The sequence below is a fragment of the Penicillium malachiteum genome (genome assembly GCF_028827825.1).
Source record: "Penicillium malachiteum strain IBT 17515 chromosome Unknown utg000003l:1.0-4950554.0:1.0-4952489.0, whole genome shotgun sequence".
Classification (NCBI taxonomy): domain Eukaryota; kingdom Fungi; phylum Ascomycota; class Eurotiomycetes; order Eurotiales; family Aspergillaceae; genus Penicillium; species Penicillium malachiteum.
Window position 1 is genome coordinate 4,508,061 of NW_026643096.1, and position 20,518 is coordinate 4,528,578.

General features: G+C 46.0%; 7 protein-coding genes across 7 annotated transcripts; 3 read left to right on the plus strand and 4 right to left on the minus strand.

The window, feature by feature from the left end:
- Positions 1–1,804: 1,804 nt before the first annotated feature.
- Positions 1,805–4,925, plus strand: N7483_007974 (armadillo repeat protein; the record flags this gene model as incomplete). Its single annotated transcript, XM_057091411.1, has 4 exons — positions 1,805–2,087; positions 2,155–2,715; positions 2,875–3,857; positions 3,933–4,925. 4 exons carry the CDS (start codon positions 1,805–1,807, stop codon positions 4,923–4,925), a joined length of 2,820 nt encoding a protein of 939 aa, XP_056946152.1.
- A 1,730-nt stretch (positions 4,926–6,655) lies between these two features.
- On the minus strand, positions 6,656–7,660 carry N7483_007975 (WD40 repeat domain-containing protein; the record flags this gene model as incomplete). Its single annotated transcript, XM_057091412.1, has 1 exon — positions 6,656–7,660. The coding sequence occupies one exon, from the start codon at positions 7,658–7,660 to the stop codon at positions 6,656–6,658; it is 1,005 nt and encodes a 334-aa protein (XP_056946153.1).
- A 617-nt stretch (positions 7,661–8,277) lies between these two features.
- N7483_007976 (uncharacterized protein) lies at positions 8,278–10,302 on the minus strand (the record flags this gene model as incomplete). The annotated part of the gene is made up of 4 exons (XM_057091413.1): positions 8,278–9,459; positions 9,511–9,699; positions 9,938–9,991; positions 10,048–10,302. 4 exons carry the CDS (start codon positions 10,300–10,302, stop codon positions 8,278–8,280), a joined length of 1,680 nt encoding a protein of 559 aa, XP_056946154.1.
- Positions 10,303–11,370: 1,068 nt separating this feature from the next.
- On the plus strand, positions 11,371–13,719 carry N7483_007977 (uncharacterized protein; the record flags this gene model as incomplete). The annotated part of the gene is made up of 3 exons (XM_057091414.1): positions 11,371–11,667; positions 11,816–12,227; positions 12,992–13,719. The coding sequence occupies 3 exons, from the start codon at positions 11,371–11,373 to the stop codon at positions 13,717–13,719; spliced, it is 1,437 nt and encodes a 478-aa protein (XP_056946155.1).
- Positions 13,720–14,013: 294 nt separating this feature from the next.
- Positions 14,014–15,388, plus strand: N7483_007978 (putative cyclin; the record flags this gene model as incomplete). Its single annotated transcript, XM_057091415.1, has 5 exons — positions 14,014–14,240; positions 14,306–14,387; positions 14,437–14,565; positions 14,626–14,947; positions 15,021–15,388. The coding sequence occupies 5 exons, from the start codon at positions 14,014–14,016 to the stop codon at positions 15,386–15,388; spliced, it is 1,128 nt and encodes a 375-aa protein (XP_056946156.1).
- A 960-nt stretch (positions 15,389–16,348) lies between these two features.
- On the minus strand, positions 16,349–18,013 carry cds1 (phosphatidate cytidylyltransferase; the record flags this gene model as incomplete). Its single annotated transcript, XM_057091416.1, has 4 exons — positions 16,349–16,384; positions 16,435–17,225; positions 17,286–17,667; positions 17,735–18,013. 4 exons carry the CDS (start codon positions 18,011–18,013, stop codon positions 16,349–16,351), a joined length of 1,488 nt encoding a protein of 495 aa, XP_056946157.1.
- Positions 18,014–18,587: 574 nt separating this feature from the next.
- On the minus strand, positions 18,588–20,281 carry mirB (uncharacterized protein; the record flags this gene model as incomplete). The annotated part of the gene is made up of 4 exons (XM_057091417.1): positions 18,588–19,254; positions 19,307–19,535; positions 19,608–20,224; positions 20,268–20,281. 4 exons carry the CDS (start codon positions 20,279–20,281, stop codon positions 18,588–18,590), a joined length of 1,527 nt encoding a protein of 508 aa, XP_056946158.1.
- Positions 20,282–20,518: the final 237 nt, after the last annotated feature.

Consider the following 20,518-nt stretch of genomic DNA (forward strand, 5'->3'; position numbering starts at 1 on the left):
AAAGAGAAAGAGAAGGAGAAGAGGAGTTCCAAGTAGACCGGGAAAGTTACCCCAAGGAACATGAAAATCCTGTTCTACTATGAGGTAATTTATTACAACGAATACGAATACGGCTATTAACTGACCCTTGATACAAGTTTATTTAGTTAGAAAATGACCATTAGGGAAACTCTCAGGGATTTCCTAATACACTATCGGACTTCCACTCGGGGTCTATCTTAGACTATTAATTGGTGGAAAACTGATCACGGGGACTATTGAAGATTTCCAACTTTATTGGTACTTTAATGATTACAATACCATGACAATACACGGGGCTAATTAATCAGGTGATCACCATGTGCCTTGACTTGTTTGCATTGTTTGTTTTGGAGGCAGAAAAAAAAACTCAATTGACGCTAAACTACTTTAAGCCAGAGGAGCCGAGAGGAGCCGCCCTAATTAGAACACCTAAACCTTGCAGAGTCTAGTCAATAACTATAGTGATATTAGTGAAATATAGCGTAGAAGATATCAGAGCCTATCTCACTAAATTACTCCATTGGCTTGGTCATTAAAGCATTAATCTAATCACGGAGATTAATCATGCGGGGACTTAGTCTATCTACATAAGCCTAGTCTTATTTAGCTCTAAAAATCTGATTCCACTCTGCGTCATTGGCTCAATCTGATTGAATCCTGAGGCTCTAGACTATATAGCCCTGAATCGGGGCTCATCTGATGACGCCATAATGTATCAATATTAATTAATACTGACTATGGTCGCCAAAGGTGCTGTAGACCAAGAGACTAATAATGCGCCTCACATCTTAGTATATAATGCTGAAACATTTGATCCCAACGTGCTATTTTTATAATCAATTGATGCGACAGAGCGGAGGACTCGGATATCGTGAATACTTGATTAACCAACAGAAGATGCACGTGTGTAGTGACAATTAACGTGAGCGGCTCTGAGCAGAGCCTATGTCCTTAGTACTAGTATAGCGTACATACCACTAGTGTTGCTAGGCAGGTATCATTTCAACCTTGAAATTTTATAGGTCTTCATCCATTCCCATGCGCAGACTGTAAAAGCAGCGGGCTCTTCCAAAGACCAACTTGCTCTAACATCTGTGTGGCTCTGATGTCTATGTGCCCAAGTGCGGGTTCACTTCGGTGATTGGGCATTGACTTAATTGATTCCAGGTATCTTGTATGACGTATTGAATTTGGATATCAAAAATGTAATGACTGAATTTATTAGACAATATTGCTTTGTCACATCCTCATGAGCCATGACAGCATACGGAGCCCTGGAGTAGATAACTAGTTATGGGATTCACTTTGATGCCTGATTAACCAGGTGTCACATGATCTACCCTTACGTAACCATCTGGTCATCCCCATGCGGAGTGGAGTCGGTCACCTCCTACAGCTTGGAGTGAGGAGTGAGCTAGAGATAACGTATCACTTTCAATTACATCCAGCCTAATCAACTCTCAGATTAATCAACCCAGTCTGAACCACTCAAGGTCATATTCCTCACCTACCATTCCTCTCCTCATCTCCATCTCCTCATCTCCATCTCCTCATCTCCGCCCAACTCACCGCCTGAACACACGACTCTTTCCCCGCCTTACAACATTGGCCGAATTCAGCCAAGTTGTCCCATACATTGGAGTTCCTCATCTTAGTCTTGTGCCCAAAGACCAAATCCACTAGATTCAGATACCCACTCCCCCCCTTTGGTGTCACCAGGCCCCACCTATCCTTTCTCCTGGGTTGTTAAAAGGTCTCCTCCTCATTGGGAGGTGGTCGTCCGATGATGACCCGAGCGGCTATCCCGCCCATCTTGCTACAGCTTCAAAGCTCGGACGCAACCTCCTCCCAGGTCGCCTGTCTCCGAAGCTTGAAGAATGAGCTGATTGGTCACGATCAACGCAAGGAGACATACGTTATCGCTGGAATAATTCCCGTGCTAGGACAGGTGCTCGCATCACGATGGCCCGGGAAACCAGTTGCAACTGAATCTGGATCGTCTCAAACACCAGACGATCTAGAAGCCTGTCTACAGGCAATCCTCATAGTTGCAAGCCTAGCTCAAGGTACTCGAGCACCGGATTTTTCAACATAAGACACAGAGGAATTATTATATTAATCATTTCTGTGCAGGTGGTCCAACGTTCCTATCTCCGATCTTCGCTAGTGATATCATTCCTACGCTTCTCTCCATAATCTCTTCGCCCGATTGTCCACAGTCATTTTGCCTCCCAATTTTACGTCTTCTCAATACCATCGCCGACCGTTTACCATTACAAAGCCAGGACCAGTGGCCTCGGGATACTCGTCTAGCGGATAGCGTCTTTGCAGCTGAAACAGTCGGAGCTATCAGGCGGATTATTGCGCAGGCGTATGGAAACGCCGCTAGTCAGGCATGTATCGAGTTAGCTGCTGCCCTGATTGGAAAGCTTTGCACGGAAGAGGTCCATAAGACGACATTGGCGGAATGCGGAGTCCTGGACGCCCTGGCTGTCAAAATTGCCAGTTTCGTGGTTGCCGAAGGCTTTGTATTGCCTGGTGCCGAGGGCCATCTTCGAGATCCTGGAGCTCTGGGTGAATTCCCGCCAGCCGCACCGGCATCAGCTCGGCTGGCCCCTATCCTTCGTGCGGTCACTGTGATTATTGAGCAATCAAAATCGCGTGCAGAGCATTTCCCTTTCTTCCCCTGGAGTGGTCACAGTCTTTCCACGACAGATCCATGGATTTGCTCCAAATGATATCAAAAGGGGTCCGTGGGGATCGACATATCTGTCTGGATCTGCCGTGCCTCGCAATCCTGGAGTAAACCCCGTTGATACCCTTCTTCCGTCAGTTCCAATCACATACGCAAAGTCATCGTCAGGATCGAGCAATTTTCCACCGCTAGGAGGCCCCGGGTTGCAGCGTGGCCACAGCCATTCTTTCCCAACCCCCTTCTCGCTGGCCGAGACATCTTCCCCGAAGAAGAAGAGAACTGCATTGTTCCCTGGCTTCTTTGTATTCTTCGCTCTAAAAGTGGCATGGTTAGACTAATGGCTGCTCGGCTGGTCACGGTTCTCTTTCGACTGAGCCTTGCTAAGAAACATCGGGTGCCCATGTTCAGTTATCTCTTAGTCCCGATCCTCATTCGTATGCTCGATAAAGATTTCAAAGTACCGGAAGAGCCAGGTCCGAGCGATGACGGGCTTCTTACTCTAACGCAGCGTGTGAAAGAGGAAGCACCTGCTGTCTTAGCTAATCTGGTCATGGACGACCAGGAGCTGCAGAAACATGCCGTGGATGGACATGCACTGAAGCGACTCTCCCAACTTCTGAAGGAAACCTACAACCCAGTTGCAGAGACATCACGACCGATGTGGTACCCGGAGGAAGATGGCCCTGTTCGAGATCCAGAGTCAACGTCGGCTGATTGTCGACTTGGCCCTCCTGGATACTCACCTACACTCTGCCATGTGATGCGGTACCGAGAAAGCATTCTCAAGGCCGTGGCTGCCCTGGTGCCCTTCAAAGATGAGTACAGGAAGTTGGTTTGTGAGCATGGCGTAGTTCCATACATAATTGATTCCCTCAAACCTCGGCCCACGGATGCTCCCGCCGACGCCGCATCGGTGCCTAAGAATACTGCAGCGGATGGAAACCCAACACCAACGCTTTTAGCTGCATGCGGTGCGGCTCGCATGCTCACCAGATCTGTCAGCGTTCTGAGAACAAGCCTTGTCGATGCCGGTGTGGCTCCGCCACTGTTTATCCTCCTTAAACACCCGGACCTTGAAGTTCAAATCGCAGCCACTGCAGCGCTGTGCAACCTAGCCCTGGACTTCAGTCCTATGAAAGATGTGAGTGATTGATTCTTCTATTATTCTTTCTCACATGGAAAATTCCCAACCCTTTTACTAACATATACACCTCAGGCAATCGTTCAAGCTGGCATAATTCCTATTCTGTGTGAGCATGCCCGTTCATCCAACACAAAGTTGCGGATCGAATCATTATGGGCACTCAAGCACGTGGTATTCAATACCGCCAATGATATCAAGATGAAAGTCGTTCAAGATTTGAGTCCTGCGTGGATCCGTCAAATCATTAGCCAAGATCCGGTGAGCGCCTTGGCCAAACGGGGCCTCGAGGAGGAGACTGAAAATACTAGAGGGATTACCATGGGCCGAGTCAACTCAGCCGGCGAACAAGTCGATTTCCTCAACCCCATGGAAGACTCCAACGAGTCAGGTGGGGATTTCAGGATGAGTGAGAATACACCTCCATCGAAGCTGAACTTGGACAAGTTCCTTCCAGATGCTAGACGTCGACACAAACTCGTCCTCCATGAAAATTTGAAACAGTCAACTCAATCCCGCCAAGATGACATCGCAGTGCAAGAGCAAACATTCGACTTGTTGCGAAATCTTCTCTGCGGGAACGGTGCAACTGAAATGATTGACTATCTCTTCAGAGAAATCGGCCAGGAAGAGCTACTGGATGCGCTCGCCGATAATCTCCGTCCCCGTACCACCATTCAACTGCCACATCGTCGTGACTCTCCCAACCGAACACTCCAAGTACCCCATGAGATTCTCAACGCCGTCACCGCGGTGATTATTCACATTGCTGCAGGACTTACCAGGCACAGACAGCTCCTGATATCTCATCGGGATCTTCTACGATCATTAGCAAGCTACTTCAATCATTCACACCGAGAGATTCGGATTAATTGTGTTTGGGTGGTAATCAATCTTGTCTACGAGGATGATCACAATGATCGTGAGGAATGTCGTGAGCGGGCCGCTAGACTCAAGGCTCTTGGAGTTACGGACCGGTTGGCGAGTCTCAAGGATGACACGGATCTCGATATTAAGGAGCGTACCAAAATCGCTATTTCCTTATTGAATCAGCTCGGTTCGGCTTGAATTAAATGATTTTGTTTTGATCATGGGATCTAAGCGATGGATCGTTTTCAGTATTTAGTACATAGGATAATCCAGTTATGATCATTTAATAGATTTCTTCATCCTAAGTCTGGAGCTTTCAAACTGTTAAACGAACACCACTATTCAAGTTTGGAGACTCCACAGCAACACAGAAAAAGCCTGAATTCATTTCCCCACGTTATCATAGCCCAAATCACAACTTGAACACCTGAATTCATCACAAACTTCAAATTGAACGTCCACTGGTGGAATTTAATGATGTTTTGCATCAACATGGATAAGCTAGCTTGCCAAAAGATCAAAACGCATGAATAGCACCTGACCTCCTTCGCATCCGATCATGATCGAACCATTGTCGTGAAACTCCATGTATTTTGCTCTGTAAGATGGGGGAATCCACAAAACCCTCTCATTCCTGAACATAATCCAATCTTTCTCAAGGCCCAGATAATTCTCGAGTTGCCAATCGCTTGAAGCTGGCGTAGGGGAACCTTAATCCTGTTTTCTATAGATGTGATAGAGATCTGAATTCATCTTGATAAACTGATCATTCTGGATGAAAGCAAGACTGAACGCGTTTTCAAATTTGCTGAGTTCAAAGCTGCAACGAAGTTGACTCGACGCTAGATCGAATACTTGACGTTCATTACCCAGGTAACAAGCGATCATCGTGCTATCGCTGGATAAAGCGATCCTCTCAATATGCTTTGGATCCTCACCACTTTCTCTTAGGGCATCAATAAACACAGTAAGTGTCTCCGAGTCCTGGAGAGGCATTTTCAAAATCTCCACCTTGTGCTGGCCCTGAAGTGTCAGAATATTGCAATTCGGAGAGAACGCTAGGGATAAGAGAGCTTATTCCTTATCGATCTTGTAGATCAATGAACCGGACTCGGCATCCCACAAAAGTAGACTGCTCTGAGTTGTGCAGTTTTCACACCTGTTGTGAGCTATGACTGCGGCAATCATCTTGCCATCTGGCGAGAAGACGGCTGAGACCATGTCGCTGGGCCCAACTGGGGAGATGAATGACGAGTCACATGAGGTTTGGACTGGTAGGACGCGTATTAACGCACCAGTATCTGTATCCCATAGATTTATTTCAAGTTGCCTTGGATCAGAAAGCCCAGAAAGCAGGACTTGACCGCTCGGGGAGAAACCTAGAGATCCAGAAATGAGCCTCATATAAACGTCCACCTGCCATGATGGCTGAAAGTGTGAATTGCTTTCCCCGTAGCAGTGTCCCACAGAGTTAAGTGATCATCACGTCTCGAGGCAAGCAGTAGTCCACCATCCCCCGTATATGCAAGAAGTAGTCTGCTATCAGGAGAAAATAGAATGTGTCTAACGGGAGAAGGACTGCTCGTCAATGTGTGGACTACTGTTTCCTTAGACATATCCCATATTTTGACAGTTCCGGAGTATGAAGAAGTTGAAGCCCCCAAATTGCCATCTGGAGAGATTGTCATAAAACGCACTGCCTCCAGCTCCGAATCTTCATCGGTTTCCTGCCAGTGTTCGTGCTCAAGCTCTGCCAGTGGGAGCAAATCCCACAAATAAATAGTGTCATTAGAGGCTATAGCAATCGAGCCATCGGGCGAGAACTTCATTGAGTTAATGGAGCATCCTGACCCGAGATAAGAACGTCACGATATGACTTTCAGTAAGCTTCCACTGATTGCATCATATATATGAACAAAGCTAGTGTCCTATAGTTGTACCGCTGACAGCCTCCCGTCGGGTGAGAAGGCCACAGCTCTAGCATTTGATTCCACCATTGATAAGGTATATTGCAGGTTGCCTTCTATTGTGTCCCAAACTTTCACCGTGACCCCGGAGCTTGAGGCTACAATGCTATCATTTGGTGAGAATGCGAGACTGTGGATAGCCTTTTCATTCGGGCTGTGTTTATTGTGGATAGCATTTTCATTCGACTCGGTATGTTCATCAGAATATTTGAATGTGTGCTGCAGAATCCCTGTGCTGGAATTCCACAAATTGATTATTTCGTCTTGAGATGCTGATGCGATGAGCTTTCCAGCATGAGAGAAGGCAACATCACAGACCTCCTGGGTGTGACCCAAGAGGGTAAATTTGGGATTTCCTGAGATTGCGTCGATGTAAAATACTTGGTTGCCTGAGGAATAGGCTATCAGTTCATTGTTGGAGGAAAAAGAAAGAAGATTTGAAAATTCTCTTTCATGATGGTCTCCAATGTTCACAGATCTAAAAGAATGTAGGAGGGAGCCTGATGTCACATCCCACAAGTTATAGCCATGTAAACTGATCGAGGCTAGTAGCATGCCATTTGGTGAGAAAAATACCTGATTGTTCATCGGCAGACCTTCGAGCTCATACTCTAGGATGCCTGTGGATGTATCCCATAATTGAACCGCATGACCTGTATCATTACCATCCTCATCCCAATAATATGAGATGGACGCTGCCAGCTTGCTATTGTCAGGTGAGAATTCCATGAACTGACTAACGACGTGATTCCAAAAGTGGTGACGAGATGTTTCAGATTCCACATCCCAGATCTCCATCTCATCATGGTAGATCACAGCTGCCAGCTTAGCATCTGCAGAGAAATTTACTTTCCTCACACCAGAAATTGACGTTCCATGAATATTGAATGCTCGTAATAAAGAGCTCCATCTTTTATCAACCCGAGGTAGATGAGGGAGAGAAATCACCTCATCGGGTTGAAACATGTCCCTTACAATACTCGATTCTGGAGCAAAGATGACGAGGAGAAGAATAGAGCTGGAGTGGCGCACTTGTAATGATGAGCATGTTTTGTAGCAAAATACGTTTGACATCCATAAAAAATGCCGAGAACGCAGAGCTTTTGGCCTAAGTTTGTTCAAGAATTTCCGTTAGAATAAAACAGCTCTTCAAAGCAATCAAAGATACTTACAAAAAGTGATTGAATAGTCATTATCTGCTGAACACTTTCTGTACCTTTCCCCAAGAGGCTCAAAGCCTCTACTCAGTGAAGAAGATGGGTTTGGAAGAATGAAGATACTTCATCTGCGAAAGCAGCTGCTTCTCTGCTTCTCTCTAAATAATACACCCAGTGACAGCAGGCATACTGGGCATACTTAGGCAGATGGTGATCTAAATTGGATCTGTCAATATCAGAAAGAGAGATTCCCACGTGTGGTGCTTGACAGATGTTCTTTTTCAAAGTGTTTGACATAGCTTGTAGACACTTGCTCGCAAGCATGCCATGTATGGACTCCTCGTTGATGTGGAAGTCTCCTTCAAAGATCCCATCTTGTGCAACAATCTCACTTCTCCTCTCTCTGATCAGAAAGTCACGAAATGACTAATGGAAGACATTGACGGGGTGGTCAATATTTGTTCCAATTTCCAGAATTGAATATAGAGGCTCCAGTGTTGATGAGACTTCGTACTCATCGATGGCAAGCAGTCCGCTCAGAGAAGCAACATTGAAGGGCTCAAACAAGACAACAATCGATCCAATGATTTCTCTGAAATTCTTCCAAAGTAAACCGATAAAATCTTTGGGAGTGTCCTTTACAAAACTCTTCAAAACTTGTAGATAGATCTTGTCAATTCCCTCTAGACTGGACGCAGAGCCCCCAGCATCTAGCATGGTTTTGAGACCGCGCATGGGATAGGGCGAGCTCTCAAGATATCGGCAGATAGTTGCAGCGTAGATGAATAGTCGGTCTGCTCTTTCAACAAGCACACATATTTGCTCCTCATTTGGCCAGCTATCTTGAATTCTCTTCTTTTGTCGGATCTCCCGCATGCGGTAATAAATCAAGGCCCGAATATCCTGCTGGACAACATCACGAGAGACTTTATCCAGGAATAACTCGCAAAAGCCGGCGCTATCAGCTTGTTGAAAGCCAAAGTGGATGGCGGTCTCAGGTCTGCTCGTTATGAAAATTTTGAAGATATTCTTTCCCGAACTATCTTTGTTCATGCGAGTAAGAATTTTGATAATTTCATCAAGATTTTTGCTCTCACATTCGTCCAAAGCATCGATCACAAGAAAAGGCTGAATACCTTTTTCCATCTTTTCAAACGGCTCATACAGCAACTTCCCCCATTGGAAACTCAGATCTTTGTCCTTGATTCCTGGTTGTACACCAATTGCTGTGCAGATATGATGACACGCATCCTCATTTTGCTCAGCAATCTGAAATGCAATTGAAGTGAAGAAGAGCTTTTCATGGCCACGATCTCCCAGACCTCGAGCAAAGAAGAAACTTGCTACCAAGTGACCCTGACTGAAAAGTGTAGATGCAACAGTATGAGCAATGGTTGACTTTCCAGTTCCAGCAACACCTTTGAGCCAAAAGATATTTTCATTTCCTTCTGCATGCGCCCAGGAAAGGACGTTCTCTAGAAGGTCGACTCGAGTATTTCCATGCTGGTTTTCGTTCGAGTTGAAAGCAGCCCCTTCGGCATATAGTTGTTTGTCAAGTCTATCTTGAAGGTGGACACGCTCACTCTCGACCATCTTCTCGCGGATCTCCTGTCTCCTTGTTAGTAATATTAATAGTTAGGTAGAAACAAGAATACTCACGCTCAAGTCAGCCAGTATTGTTTGCCACTTTTGTTCCATTCCAGTGACCTTAGCGTCTATCTTAGTCCATTGGATCTTGTCCTTGACTTGAAAGTCTTTCCCAATATCTTCCGCAAGCTGATTGATACTGGCAAGCTTACTCTTCCACTCATCCGATCCTGTGAAATTTTTGAAGAGGCGGCTGTTCTTCTGCCGTGAAAAATAAACCGCGAGCCGAATCTGATATTCAAGTATTTGCGAGTAAATGTCAACCGTCTTTGCTCTCACAAGGTTTTCCAGTTCGTTCCGATGGTGAGATTGACTTTTTTCATATTAGCTGAAATCATCACAATCTTAAGGTCAATACACACGTTGATCCACTAGAGGTGGGTGAACTTTCAAAATACAACTCTTCCATCACTCAAAATCGAATGAGCACCCTCGATACCTGATTAAAGCCCTCGATTGCATCATCCTGTGTAGTGACGGCCCTCTGGAGAAGCTACAGTAGGGAATTAGCATCTACATCTGCGCTATGTAAGTGAGAATTATACATACCGGTAAAATCACTAAGGCACCGGCCCAAGCGAATGAGGCATGAGGATTAGATGAGATGGCTGTTGTGACAAAATTCTTGACACTGAGAACGATTGCGAACCCTTTCTTGATGTTCTGTTCCACGTTGATTGTGTGGTGAGCCAGTGTTATTTTCCCTCCTTCGATTATCTCAAGTTTTCGTAGAACAACTTGGCTCAGGCGATGGGATATATCAGTATCACCTCCGTTCTCTTCTGTGATTTTTCTGGTCAACATTTGCCCAGAAATTACTGGGATCGGAAATCGATATTACCTCCCAACAGCTCGTTTTCATAAATGTCAAAAATATCTTTCAGATCCTGATTCTGGAGAACTTTCTCCTGGGCTTCTTCCCAGGGACTCGGTGTCTTGAGATATTCTATAGGCTGGGTATGCTGGTCCTCAATATCTTCAGAATGACCGACCGATGGTTGCTTTAGAGGGGTGTTCCTCTCCTAAAACTAGTGTTAGGACCGGATGTGCCTCACATCGATATCAGGGGAAAAGAAGTAGCTTCTCAAGAGTTTCAGGGTCCGTGGTATTACCACGTTCATGAAGGTTACTAGATGAAGCAGCCCTGATAGATAGTGTCTCTGATTGCTGCTCAGCGCCCGTTGCCTTCGGTACATCTGACCCCGACTCTGACCCTCGGGCCAAACGTTTCTTAATTCTATCACGCAACTTGCCTATTTTTGACAAACTGGATTGTAGAGAAAAACACCTAGGTTGAAAATCTCAAGTTGAATAGCCTATGTGAGATGAGGGGAGACCTCAGCCACGTCACCTGCATAAGCGCCCAGTTGAGAAATAGCAAACACGGCCAAGGCTGTGAAATAGAGAGAAAAAGAAAAGATACAAACTAAGCCAAGTTGCTGACTGGGCGTCAGATCAAAACCTAGAAAAATAAGCAAATAATGGCAATATATCATATAGAACGTGGGACCCGTGGTGTAGCTCTCTTTGCGGGGTTGAGGCTGAAACAACAGGAACTCAGACACAAATAACCAAAATAGCCAGAAGGGAGCTCGTTTGATGGAACTTGAAATCTTAACAAATTAAGAGACGCAACTCTAAAATTTTTAATTTGGTGTTCATATCCCGTCCACGGGTACTATTCCATATATTCAGCCATTCAAGTCACTAAGCCTGTCACTCAAGTGTTGGAGTCAATCTGGTGGAGATCTAACGTCATAGTCCTGCAAGCTTCACCCCTACATGAAACCAGACATTTTCGACGTTGACTCTCTCCAAATATCACCTGGTAAGAAGGCTTGTTTATGTCAAACAATAAAAATCGAAATACCCATGGCACCGGTACCCTCAGCCATTCTCCACGCTCTATCACTACCAACCGACCCATCAAAAGTCAGCCTCTCCACCTCCAACCTGGGTTCCGGGTTCACAAGCACAGGAACTATCCGTGCCAAAATAGCAACGGAAAATGGCGAAGAAGAGCGCCGATACTTTGTCAAAATCTCTAGCAATGGACAAGCTGCAGCAGAAATGTTTCAGGGAGAGTACGAGTCCCTAAACGCGATCGCAGATGTTGTTCCAGGATTCTGTCCTCATGCTTTAGCATGGGGGCCTCTAGAGGGAGAAGAAGTAAGTTGCAAGACATTTTTTTCTCGTGACCGAGTTTCTTGATCTTGGAGGTTCGGCGAGACGGGGTTCAGGTGATAACACGGATCCTACGACATTGGCGTATAGACTTGGGAAATTGCATTCGACATCTGCGCCTGTTGACCCGGAGACTGATCGAAGACGATTCGGATTTCCCGTTCCAACCTTTTGTGGGGATACGAAGCAGCCAAATAGGTTTTGTGATAGCTGGGCGGAGTTTTATGCTCATGAGAGATTACTTACTATCCTCGCCACATCGGAGCATCGCAATGGCTCAGACGCGGATTTACGAGAGCTCGTTGAAAAGATTGCTTATGGTGTTGTCCCAAGATTACTGAGAGATGGTCATCTGGGATATAATTCACATGGTGAAGGAGAAAGTATTGCGCCTGTTGTGGTGCATGGAGATCTATGGAGTGGGAATGCGGATCGAGGCCGTATTGTGGACTCTGGGAGGGATGATCCCGTGGGTGATGTGGTTTATGACCCTTCAGCATGCTATGGTCATAGTGAGTTTGAGTTGGGGCTCATGCATATGTTCGGTGGCTTTGGGACGAGGTTCTTTGATCAATATCATCGGGTGGTGCCGAAGACTGAGCCCGTAGAGGAGTATGATGACCGAGTGCAGCTTTATGAATTGTATGTTTGGTCTCCATTTCAGGATATCACGATATTTATTTATCTCATTTTGAGTGTTCTTTCTAACTTTGCTTCACAGATATCATCATCTGAACCATTTTGCTATATTCGGTGGTGGATATCGCTCGGGAGCAGTGCCGATTATGCAAAAGCTGATCCGTAAATACGGCGATGAGTAGCTAGGCGAGAGATTCAGAGACAACTATCCCCTTCTATATGAGAACTTGAAATTAATTCGGAGCACTTGAAAGATCAATACAACACCTATATACATGGAGTTGAGCTTAACTTGCATATAAATGGCGTCAACTGCCAGTGGTGTCATACTATAAGATGATGTCATAAAGATCCCATACTACCCATTTGAACTCTTCTACCTTCACTACTTGGGAACATTCAGTTTCAATTAAATGGAATGAATCAAACATGTCTGCTCACTCCGATTCCGACTTTTACCCAGAAGCATCTGGGCCTGCTAGAAAACTGGTTAGCCAACACCGAGTAGAGCAACCAATTAGGTTGTATGCGGGGTGGTTCTGTCCGTAAGTCCTCTCCATTTGACCAGGATTTTGCAATATCGCTGACAATATTTGGTAACTCAGATTCGGTATGAAACACACAAAAGATATCCTAAACGAGAACTCTATTTGATGCTGACATTCCACAGTCCAGCGCGTATGGCTCGCCCTTGAGGAGAAGGAGATACCATATGAGTATATTGAAGTCAATCCCTACAACAAGCCAGACCATCTCCTCTCTGCAAATCCTCGGGGTCTTGTTCCAACGCTTTTATGTCCCTCGCAAAATGGTCCCAAGGCCCTGTACGAGTCTACTGTGGTCTTAGAGTACCTCGAGGATGCATACCCCGATAATCAACCGAAACTCCTCCCAAGCGACCCGTATGAGAAAGCCCGAGCACGCATTTGGATACAATATGTTACAGCAAAGATTATTCCATCATTTCACCGTTTTCTGCAGTACCAACCTACAGGACATGCGGATGATGCGGATATCAATGCCGGGTTGGATAAGGCTCGGCGTGAGTTTTTGGACATCTTAAAGACTTGGACAAAAGAGATGCATTCCGAGGGTCCATTCTTTCTTGGTTCTGAGATTGGAATGCCAGACCTTGTTTTGGCACCCTGGGCTATAAGACTTTGGGCGTTTGATAAATTCAAATGTGGATTGCGTATTCCGACTGAGGGAAACGGAGGTCCGGATGAAGAAGTTTGGAATCGGTGGAGAAAGTGGACGGCTGCTATTGAGTCACGAAAGAGTGTGAGGAAGACAACAAGTGAGCGGGAGCGTTATTTCCCAATCTATAAGCGCTATGCAAACAACACAGCTCAAAGTGAGTTGGCGAAGGCAACCAGGGCGGGCCGGGGTGTCCCATGAGTTACACTTATACTCCGCATAGGGCTTTTGTCGGCTTTGAAAAAAATAATCTGAAATTTTATATTCTGATTTATGTCAAATGCTACTTGTAAATTGTCTATCGAAGCCCCCCAGCAATTATATACTTGCTGCGCTTCCCTTTTAGGTAATGACCGCGGCTGATCGGAATAATGATCGCCCGATACGCGACTTCAAGATTCAATCAAGCGCGACCAACGACGTGTCTCACAGGGTCATATAGCTCCTACATTCTGTATCTCATATTAATCACCACAGGAACACTCATCTGTCATGATGGCAGTACCAGGATACAGCCCCGGGCATCCGGTCGCGCAGCCCGAGATGAAAGCTCCAGAGCCTCCAGCCATCCACCCATCATTCATCCAGGTGGCTAGGCCTTACATGTTCGAGCAGACGATTCAAGATTGCATGCAGGCCATGGGGATGAATCCCATGAGAGAAGAATCTCTGCGACTCCAGGGAGTTTCATGGATTGACAATGTGCGGAGGGTCCTCCACCTGTATGTCTTATCGGATCTTTATCACAAGCAGAATAGAGGATCATGGTGCTAACTGAAGCGGATAGGCCTGTCCGGACTTTCAATACCGCTGCTATGTACTATCACCGATTCCGGTTGAGACATCCTGATAACGAATATAACTTCATGGTACGTTTTTTCTTTCACTTTCGAGAATTCCTTATCTAACTCGACGTAGGACGCAGCGGCAGCGGCATTATTCACCGCATGCAAGACTGAGGATACACTCAAAAAGTCCAGAGATATCGTTTGTGCAGCATACAATCTGAAGATTCCACCATCAGAGCACCTGGCACCAGATGATCCCGTACGTGAAGAACTCAATATTCATCCCTTTTGCTTCTGGTATATTAACAAATCCTAACAGGCTTTTGAAACCAATTCCCGAGGAATTATCGGACTTGAAAGGTTAATGCTGGAGTCCTCTGGTTTCGACTTCCGTACCCGTCACCCTCATAAAACGCTATTCAAGCTAGCACGTCAATACGAGATTCCAAGAGAAACCCTGAATCTGGCATATCGCATTTCTCAAGATCTCTATCGAACATACGCACCCTTGAAACAATCAACCTCAACATTAGCATTTGCCTGTCTCGAGCTCGCAGGTCGACTCATGGACCAGCGCATCGAAGTCGTCGATTCAGGAAAGGATTATGCACAATGGGAAACCCGCCGGAATCAAGTGATGGGTGAGTCCATTCTACCAAACCAGAAATTATGTCAAACCAACTAAAATCACAGAAACCCTTTTTGATGTCCTAGAACTCTACACACACCATCGCTCCGCCACATCCGTCGGTCCACATTTCCCAGCAGACAGATTCTTAACCGTGCGCATCCCACTAAATCAAGAAGCGAGCGAAAATAAGATCCCCAGATTCGAGTTCTGGACTGAGAGACCGCGTAACAAGGCGCCGAATGCGCCAAATCTTGGTGGTAAACCTGAGCCTCCGACACGTCTCTTACATCCATTAACGCCTGTGGCTGCTAATGGCGAGCGTCATCGTCCGGACCGTGGTCGTGATGCTGCTGTGCGCTTTATGCTTGATCCTGATCAAGCGGCTAGTGAGAAGAGGCAGGTTGAGGAGTATTTTAAGGTTGAGATTGAGGAGTATGAGGTTGAAGAGTAGGTGAACACGATATTCGGATTCTTTTGATACTGTTTTGAGTAAGGCTTAGTGGTTGAGGTTAAGATGCGACTACCTAGTTGGAGCTGGTCGCCTTATTTTTTATTTTTGTGATACCCTCAATTCTATTATGATTGAAGCAGACATGGGAACTGCCTAAAATGAACTTGACAATCAAAATTATATCCTTTGGTAGGACTTTGTAGAGAAATGTTCGATTTACTGGATACGGGAACTTTCTCTCTACTACTAGTAGTAGAATCAGAGAATTAGACACAGGACTGATCTATTTGCATGAAGTTTACGAATAGGCAAAGAACTTCAAGACTTTACAACGTGATATCAGCTTCAAAAGTTGGATTAAAGCTATGTACAATTTTACAAGCTGGCCATACCTCCACGGCATGCTGTAAAGACTGCAGTGTGAGCAACAAAGTCTCAAGCAGCAATCTCCTAGCACACCATGAGGAACCAGTTCATTCCACAGGCTAACAGCAAAAGCCTGTCCCCAAGCAATAAAAACACAGCCAAGGCCGAAACATTAGCGGACCTTGGAGCCAAAGGCAGAAAGAAACACAAGAAGATAAAAGAAAAAAAAATACTAGTGTTGGAGATGTAAAACAGCCACGAATCGAATAAAATGTCGTTCTCGTATGCTGACCGTCATGGGGAGATGGGTCCTTGCTATTCCTCTTGTTTCCAGGAATGATTGTATTGAAGGCGAGGCGTTAAGATAGACGCGTTATTACCGTAGTGTGTAGGTTGAAAACAGGATGCGGGTCGTATCGTGGGTCAGAACAATCGGGTTTCCGGAAGCGAGATTTCGAGGTGCAGGTTCGTTGAGAGAAGACCAGAAGACAGAAGGCAGGAAGGTTGTGAGTCAACCTTGTTGATGAATTACGAAAAGTCAAATGTGTAAATAGAAGTCGTGAAGTTTTGTTGGGGAGCAGAGACTCGATCCGTTCATCGCTTAAGCTCGTTGGTAAGGCAGTTCAGAATCTAGATAATGTGAGTAACTGTGTAATAATATTCCTTTTAATGAGACTTACTGTTTCCGAAACGGCGCCTTGGTTGTAGAGATACTTGCTCAGACCGCGCACAACCTCCAGCTGGTCCTCGACAGTGAGACCATTAATAGCAGTCTCGATGATGTCACCGGCATTGGCCTTGTAGATGGCAATGAAGCTGTGGTAGTACATGTAGGCAAAGAAACCCATGATAAACTGGCAGTCAAATCGATCGGTAATACCGCCATGACCAGGAATGGACTCTCCGAAGTCCTTAATGCCGAAAGAACGCTTCAGTCCAGAGGCGAAGAAACCGCCGAACGGAGCAACAAGAGAGGCAAAAGTACCAAAGCTCAAAATGTGGAACTGCATGGGCTCAATCCAGAAAGTCTTATCTAGGCCAAAGATCTCGAGCGAGTAGGGATAGGGGACAAAAGCAGGGTTTGGAACGCACTCGAGGCCGGTCAAAAGGTTCGCACCGAGGTCGTTGACAGGGCAAATGAAGTACTTGGAGCGCATAAGCATGTTGCAGATGAAGTAGCCAAAGATAATGGTGCAGATCCAGGCGCCAATGAAGCCCTCGACTGTCTTCTTGGGGGAAAGCTGGATCAATTGGGTGCGACCAAAGGTGATACCGCAGACGTAGGCGAAAATATCATTGGTGATCACAAGCGCGGCGGGAAGGAAGAACCAGATCATGCCCTCGAAAATGTTGTTCATCACGAAGTGAGCCTGGACCACGATCAGGTACAGCGCCATGTGAGTCCAAGCGAAGTGCTGGAACTGCAGCTTGTAGGTGTCTTTGCGCAGGGAACCGACGAAAATAACGAAGCCTATAGATACAGACTGATTAGCAAACATCTCCGATCATTGCGGAGTCCAGACACACTCACCCATAACATAGAGTGTAAAACTGATGAAGCGATGGTGGTTCGCGAGGGGCAAGAAAACCTTGTCCACCAACAAGATGTGCTTGAAATAGTAGATCACGCTCTCGCCGTACAGGAAATACATGGTTGTCGCGAGGAAATACCAGCTGAGGGTCTTGGTGAAGCGCAGGTTTGGTTCCTTCTTGCCCTCATTCTTCTTCTTATCCTTGCTAGCAATCGAGATGACTTCCTTGAACGAAACGAGTTGGATAGCAGTGACCAGGGCGATAATAAAGATGTGGCCCGAAAACAAGGCAACGAAGAAACCGGCGATCATCACGAAAGTCCATATCGTCCGGGTGATGAAGGTTTGCTTCTTCTTCTCGTAGGCGGATTGCTCGGATTCCTGGAGAGCAGAGAATATCATTGTCAGCGAAGATACATAAGAACGATACGTGATAAAGTCTGCTTACCTGCTCAGGCTGCGCGTTCAGCTTGGACACATTGTCGGTTTTGTTGGGGCTGGAGGGCTCGGAAGGCGCATTGCTGGCCTCGGAATGCCGACGCGCGTGTTGCTTTGGCTTATGACCTTTCGCCATCTTGACACGACCTAGGGAATATGAGGAGAAAAAAGGGTAAAAGGGTTGGAGGGGAAGTGTCCAATGGCGTAGAGCGAGATTGGGAACTTCGGAGAGCTCATGGAGGCGGAAGCGGTGGCTGAGGCGGTGGGTCTGCCCTGACCCCCTGCACATGTGATGGTAACTTGCACAATGTGATCTGTCACTTTACTAATACTCCGATCTTCATTTTTATTATTTTGATTGCTCTCCTATTTATCTTATTCTTATTTTTTCTATGAAGAATTCAGTCGACTCCCATAATGACACAGAAGTTGATTTCAGCAGATCATCCTCGATCTGGCCAGTACTTGCTTGATGATTTCCCGAGGCTAAACTGATCGACACCTCAGAAGTCAGGTGTCTATCTGTGCCCAAGATAACTAGTTATTGGGTGGGTTGCCAACTTTGATGGTTGCCACGATGACTGCATATAAGATGACATATGGCTTATATTTATTGAAATTTGAGTGCCCAATTGACATGTACTCTGTGATCCCCGAAAGTGCAGTTAAGAAAAAAAAAAGCAAATACCCCCAGTTCTTTACTCCGTACGAGGTTTATATGGGATGGAAAACTCAGAGCAATGCACAAGTATTGAAGACTCAACTACTACCTTGCAGCTATGTGAATCTCAGAATGATAGGTATTGTGACTACATCAAGAGCCACTCGAATGATAAAAACCCCGACCAACGCCTGCTAGAAGACTAGAAGACATTACCCTTTGTTTGACTCATTTTCTTCACATTTATATCCTTGATCATTGCAACCCAAATGAATCCCAACACCATGAAAGCAGTTCCTGCAGCAAGCATTCTTGGCTGAGCATACCCGTACGACTTAATAATCGCGTCCCTGGTCGGACTTCCCCAGGGGTAGATGATTTGCTCTGTATACGTCGAATATATGAGCGCAATATCAGGCAAAGCAGATGCCGGCAGGTTCTTCTCGAGCTGTGAATAGAACGTATTCGTCCAGATAGCTCCACATATAGCACTGCCCACTGCATCACCGATACCTCCCATAACGAAAAGGAGAGAGAGGACCGAGGCAACGTGTTGGTGATCGATGGCGGCAAGCACAGCCAGCTGACAACAGAGAATGAATATCGCACCTGATGCAGAGAAGAATATGTCACACATCACGATGTAACCAATGCATCCGCCGGGTTGGCGAAAGTGAATCATCAGACCAAGTCCGAGGATATAGAGTGGGACGCAGATCCATAGGATCCATTTGAAGCGACCAGTCCAGCGGATGAGGAAGCCTGCAAGGAACAAGAAAAAGAAAGAGCACGCGCTAAAGGTGTTTGTCACATACCCTGCGGTAGCCAAGTCGACATTGTACACTACCATCAAGAAAGATGAGAGGTAGCTAGCATAACAGTAGTATGAGATCTGATATGTCATATCCAGGAGACAAGCACCCAGGATAGTCCGATTGATGAGGAAATTGTGGTTTAAGGAAATTGTGGTTTAGAAATGGAACCGGGGCGAGGTAGATTTCGTTGAGGGCAAATAATACCAAGAGAACGAAACCCACCACGAGCATTGCGATGATATAGCCAGTAGCCCAGCCTTTCGGGGCAGTTGCAGCCAAGGTGAAAGGGAGTAGGAAAATGACGAGACCACTGGCAAACAGGAATACTCCAAGCACTAAAGATCACCAGTAGTATTAGCATTTTATCCAGTGATTCAGTATTGGAAGATGAAACCGTCAAGACCCACAATCAAACTCAATAATAACCCACCAAAGGGTCTGAAGGTTGAGCTTCTGCCTACTTCTCTCCCTTGTGATGATCCCCGTTCTTTCGGCCTTGCGTAGGTTATAAGCTAACAAGAAGTAGACTGGGAGAGCAAAGGCAGGAACAATGATGGCGTATGCTCCATACCCCCATCGCCAATTGACCTGGTAATAAAAGTCCGCCGCAACCTTTGATCCCGCAAATGCAGATAGCACAGCTGGGGAGGAGGTAAAGGCAAATGCCAACCCTCTGTTTCTCAAGTTGGTCACATCGGCCGCCAAAACATCCCAGCTATAGCCCAGACCACCAAATCCAACGGTGTAGAAAACGTATCCAGCACAATACGTTGCAAGGTTTTGGGACGCGGCTAGCATGATGAGTCCCAGGACAGAGAAAACCAGCATCAGGAGAAAGCCTTCTGCTCGGCCCCAGAGATCCAAAGCTTTGGCCATAGGAATATAGACAGCACTTCCCATGCTACTGGCTACGATACTGATAACGGTCAGCTCGCCACTAGCAGCAAAGGAGGCTGTTGCGAAGGTGGATAAGGACGAGATTGAGACGCTTTTCATGTTGTTTGCTAGCGTAAGGAGCCATATGCTATGAGAAGTCACGGCGTTAGCTTTGAATTTCACACACATACTACCAAATTACCATATCCGAGGAGCGATAAACAGAAAACCCAGAGAGGTATGGATGTATGTGACTTACAGCATTAAACAGAGATAAACCGACTGCCGGCTCCAAGCCAGAGTTACGGCCTCAATCTTTTGTACACCATCCTGAGCACCCTCAGTTGGCTTGTGTCAGTGGTCCGGCGCGTTACGCGTGTAGATATTGGACCACTGCGGCCATATACTCTAGCTCTCACTTGCACGTGGAGATCCTTCCCTC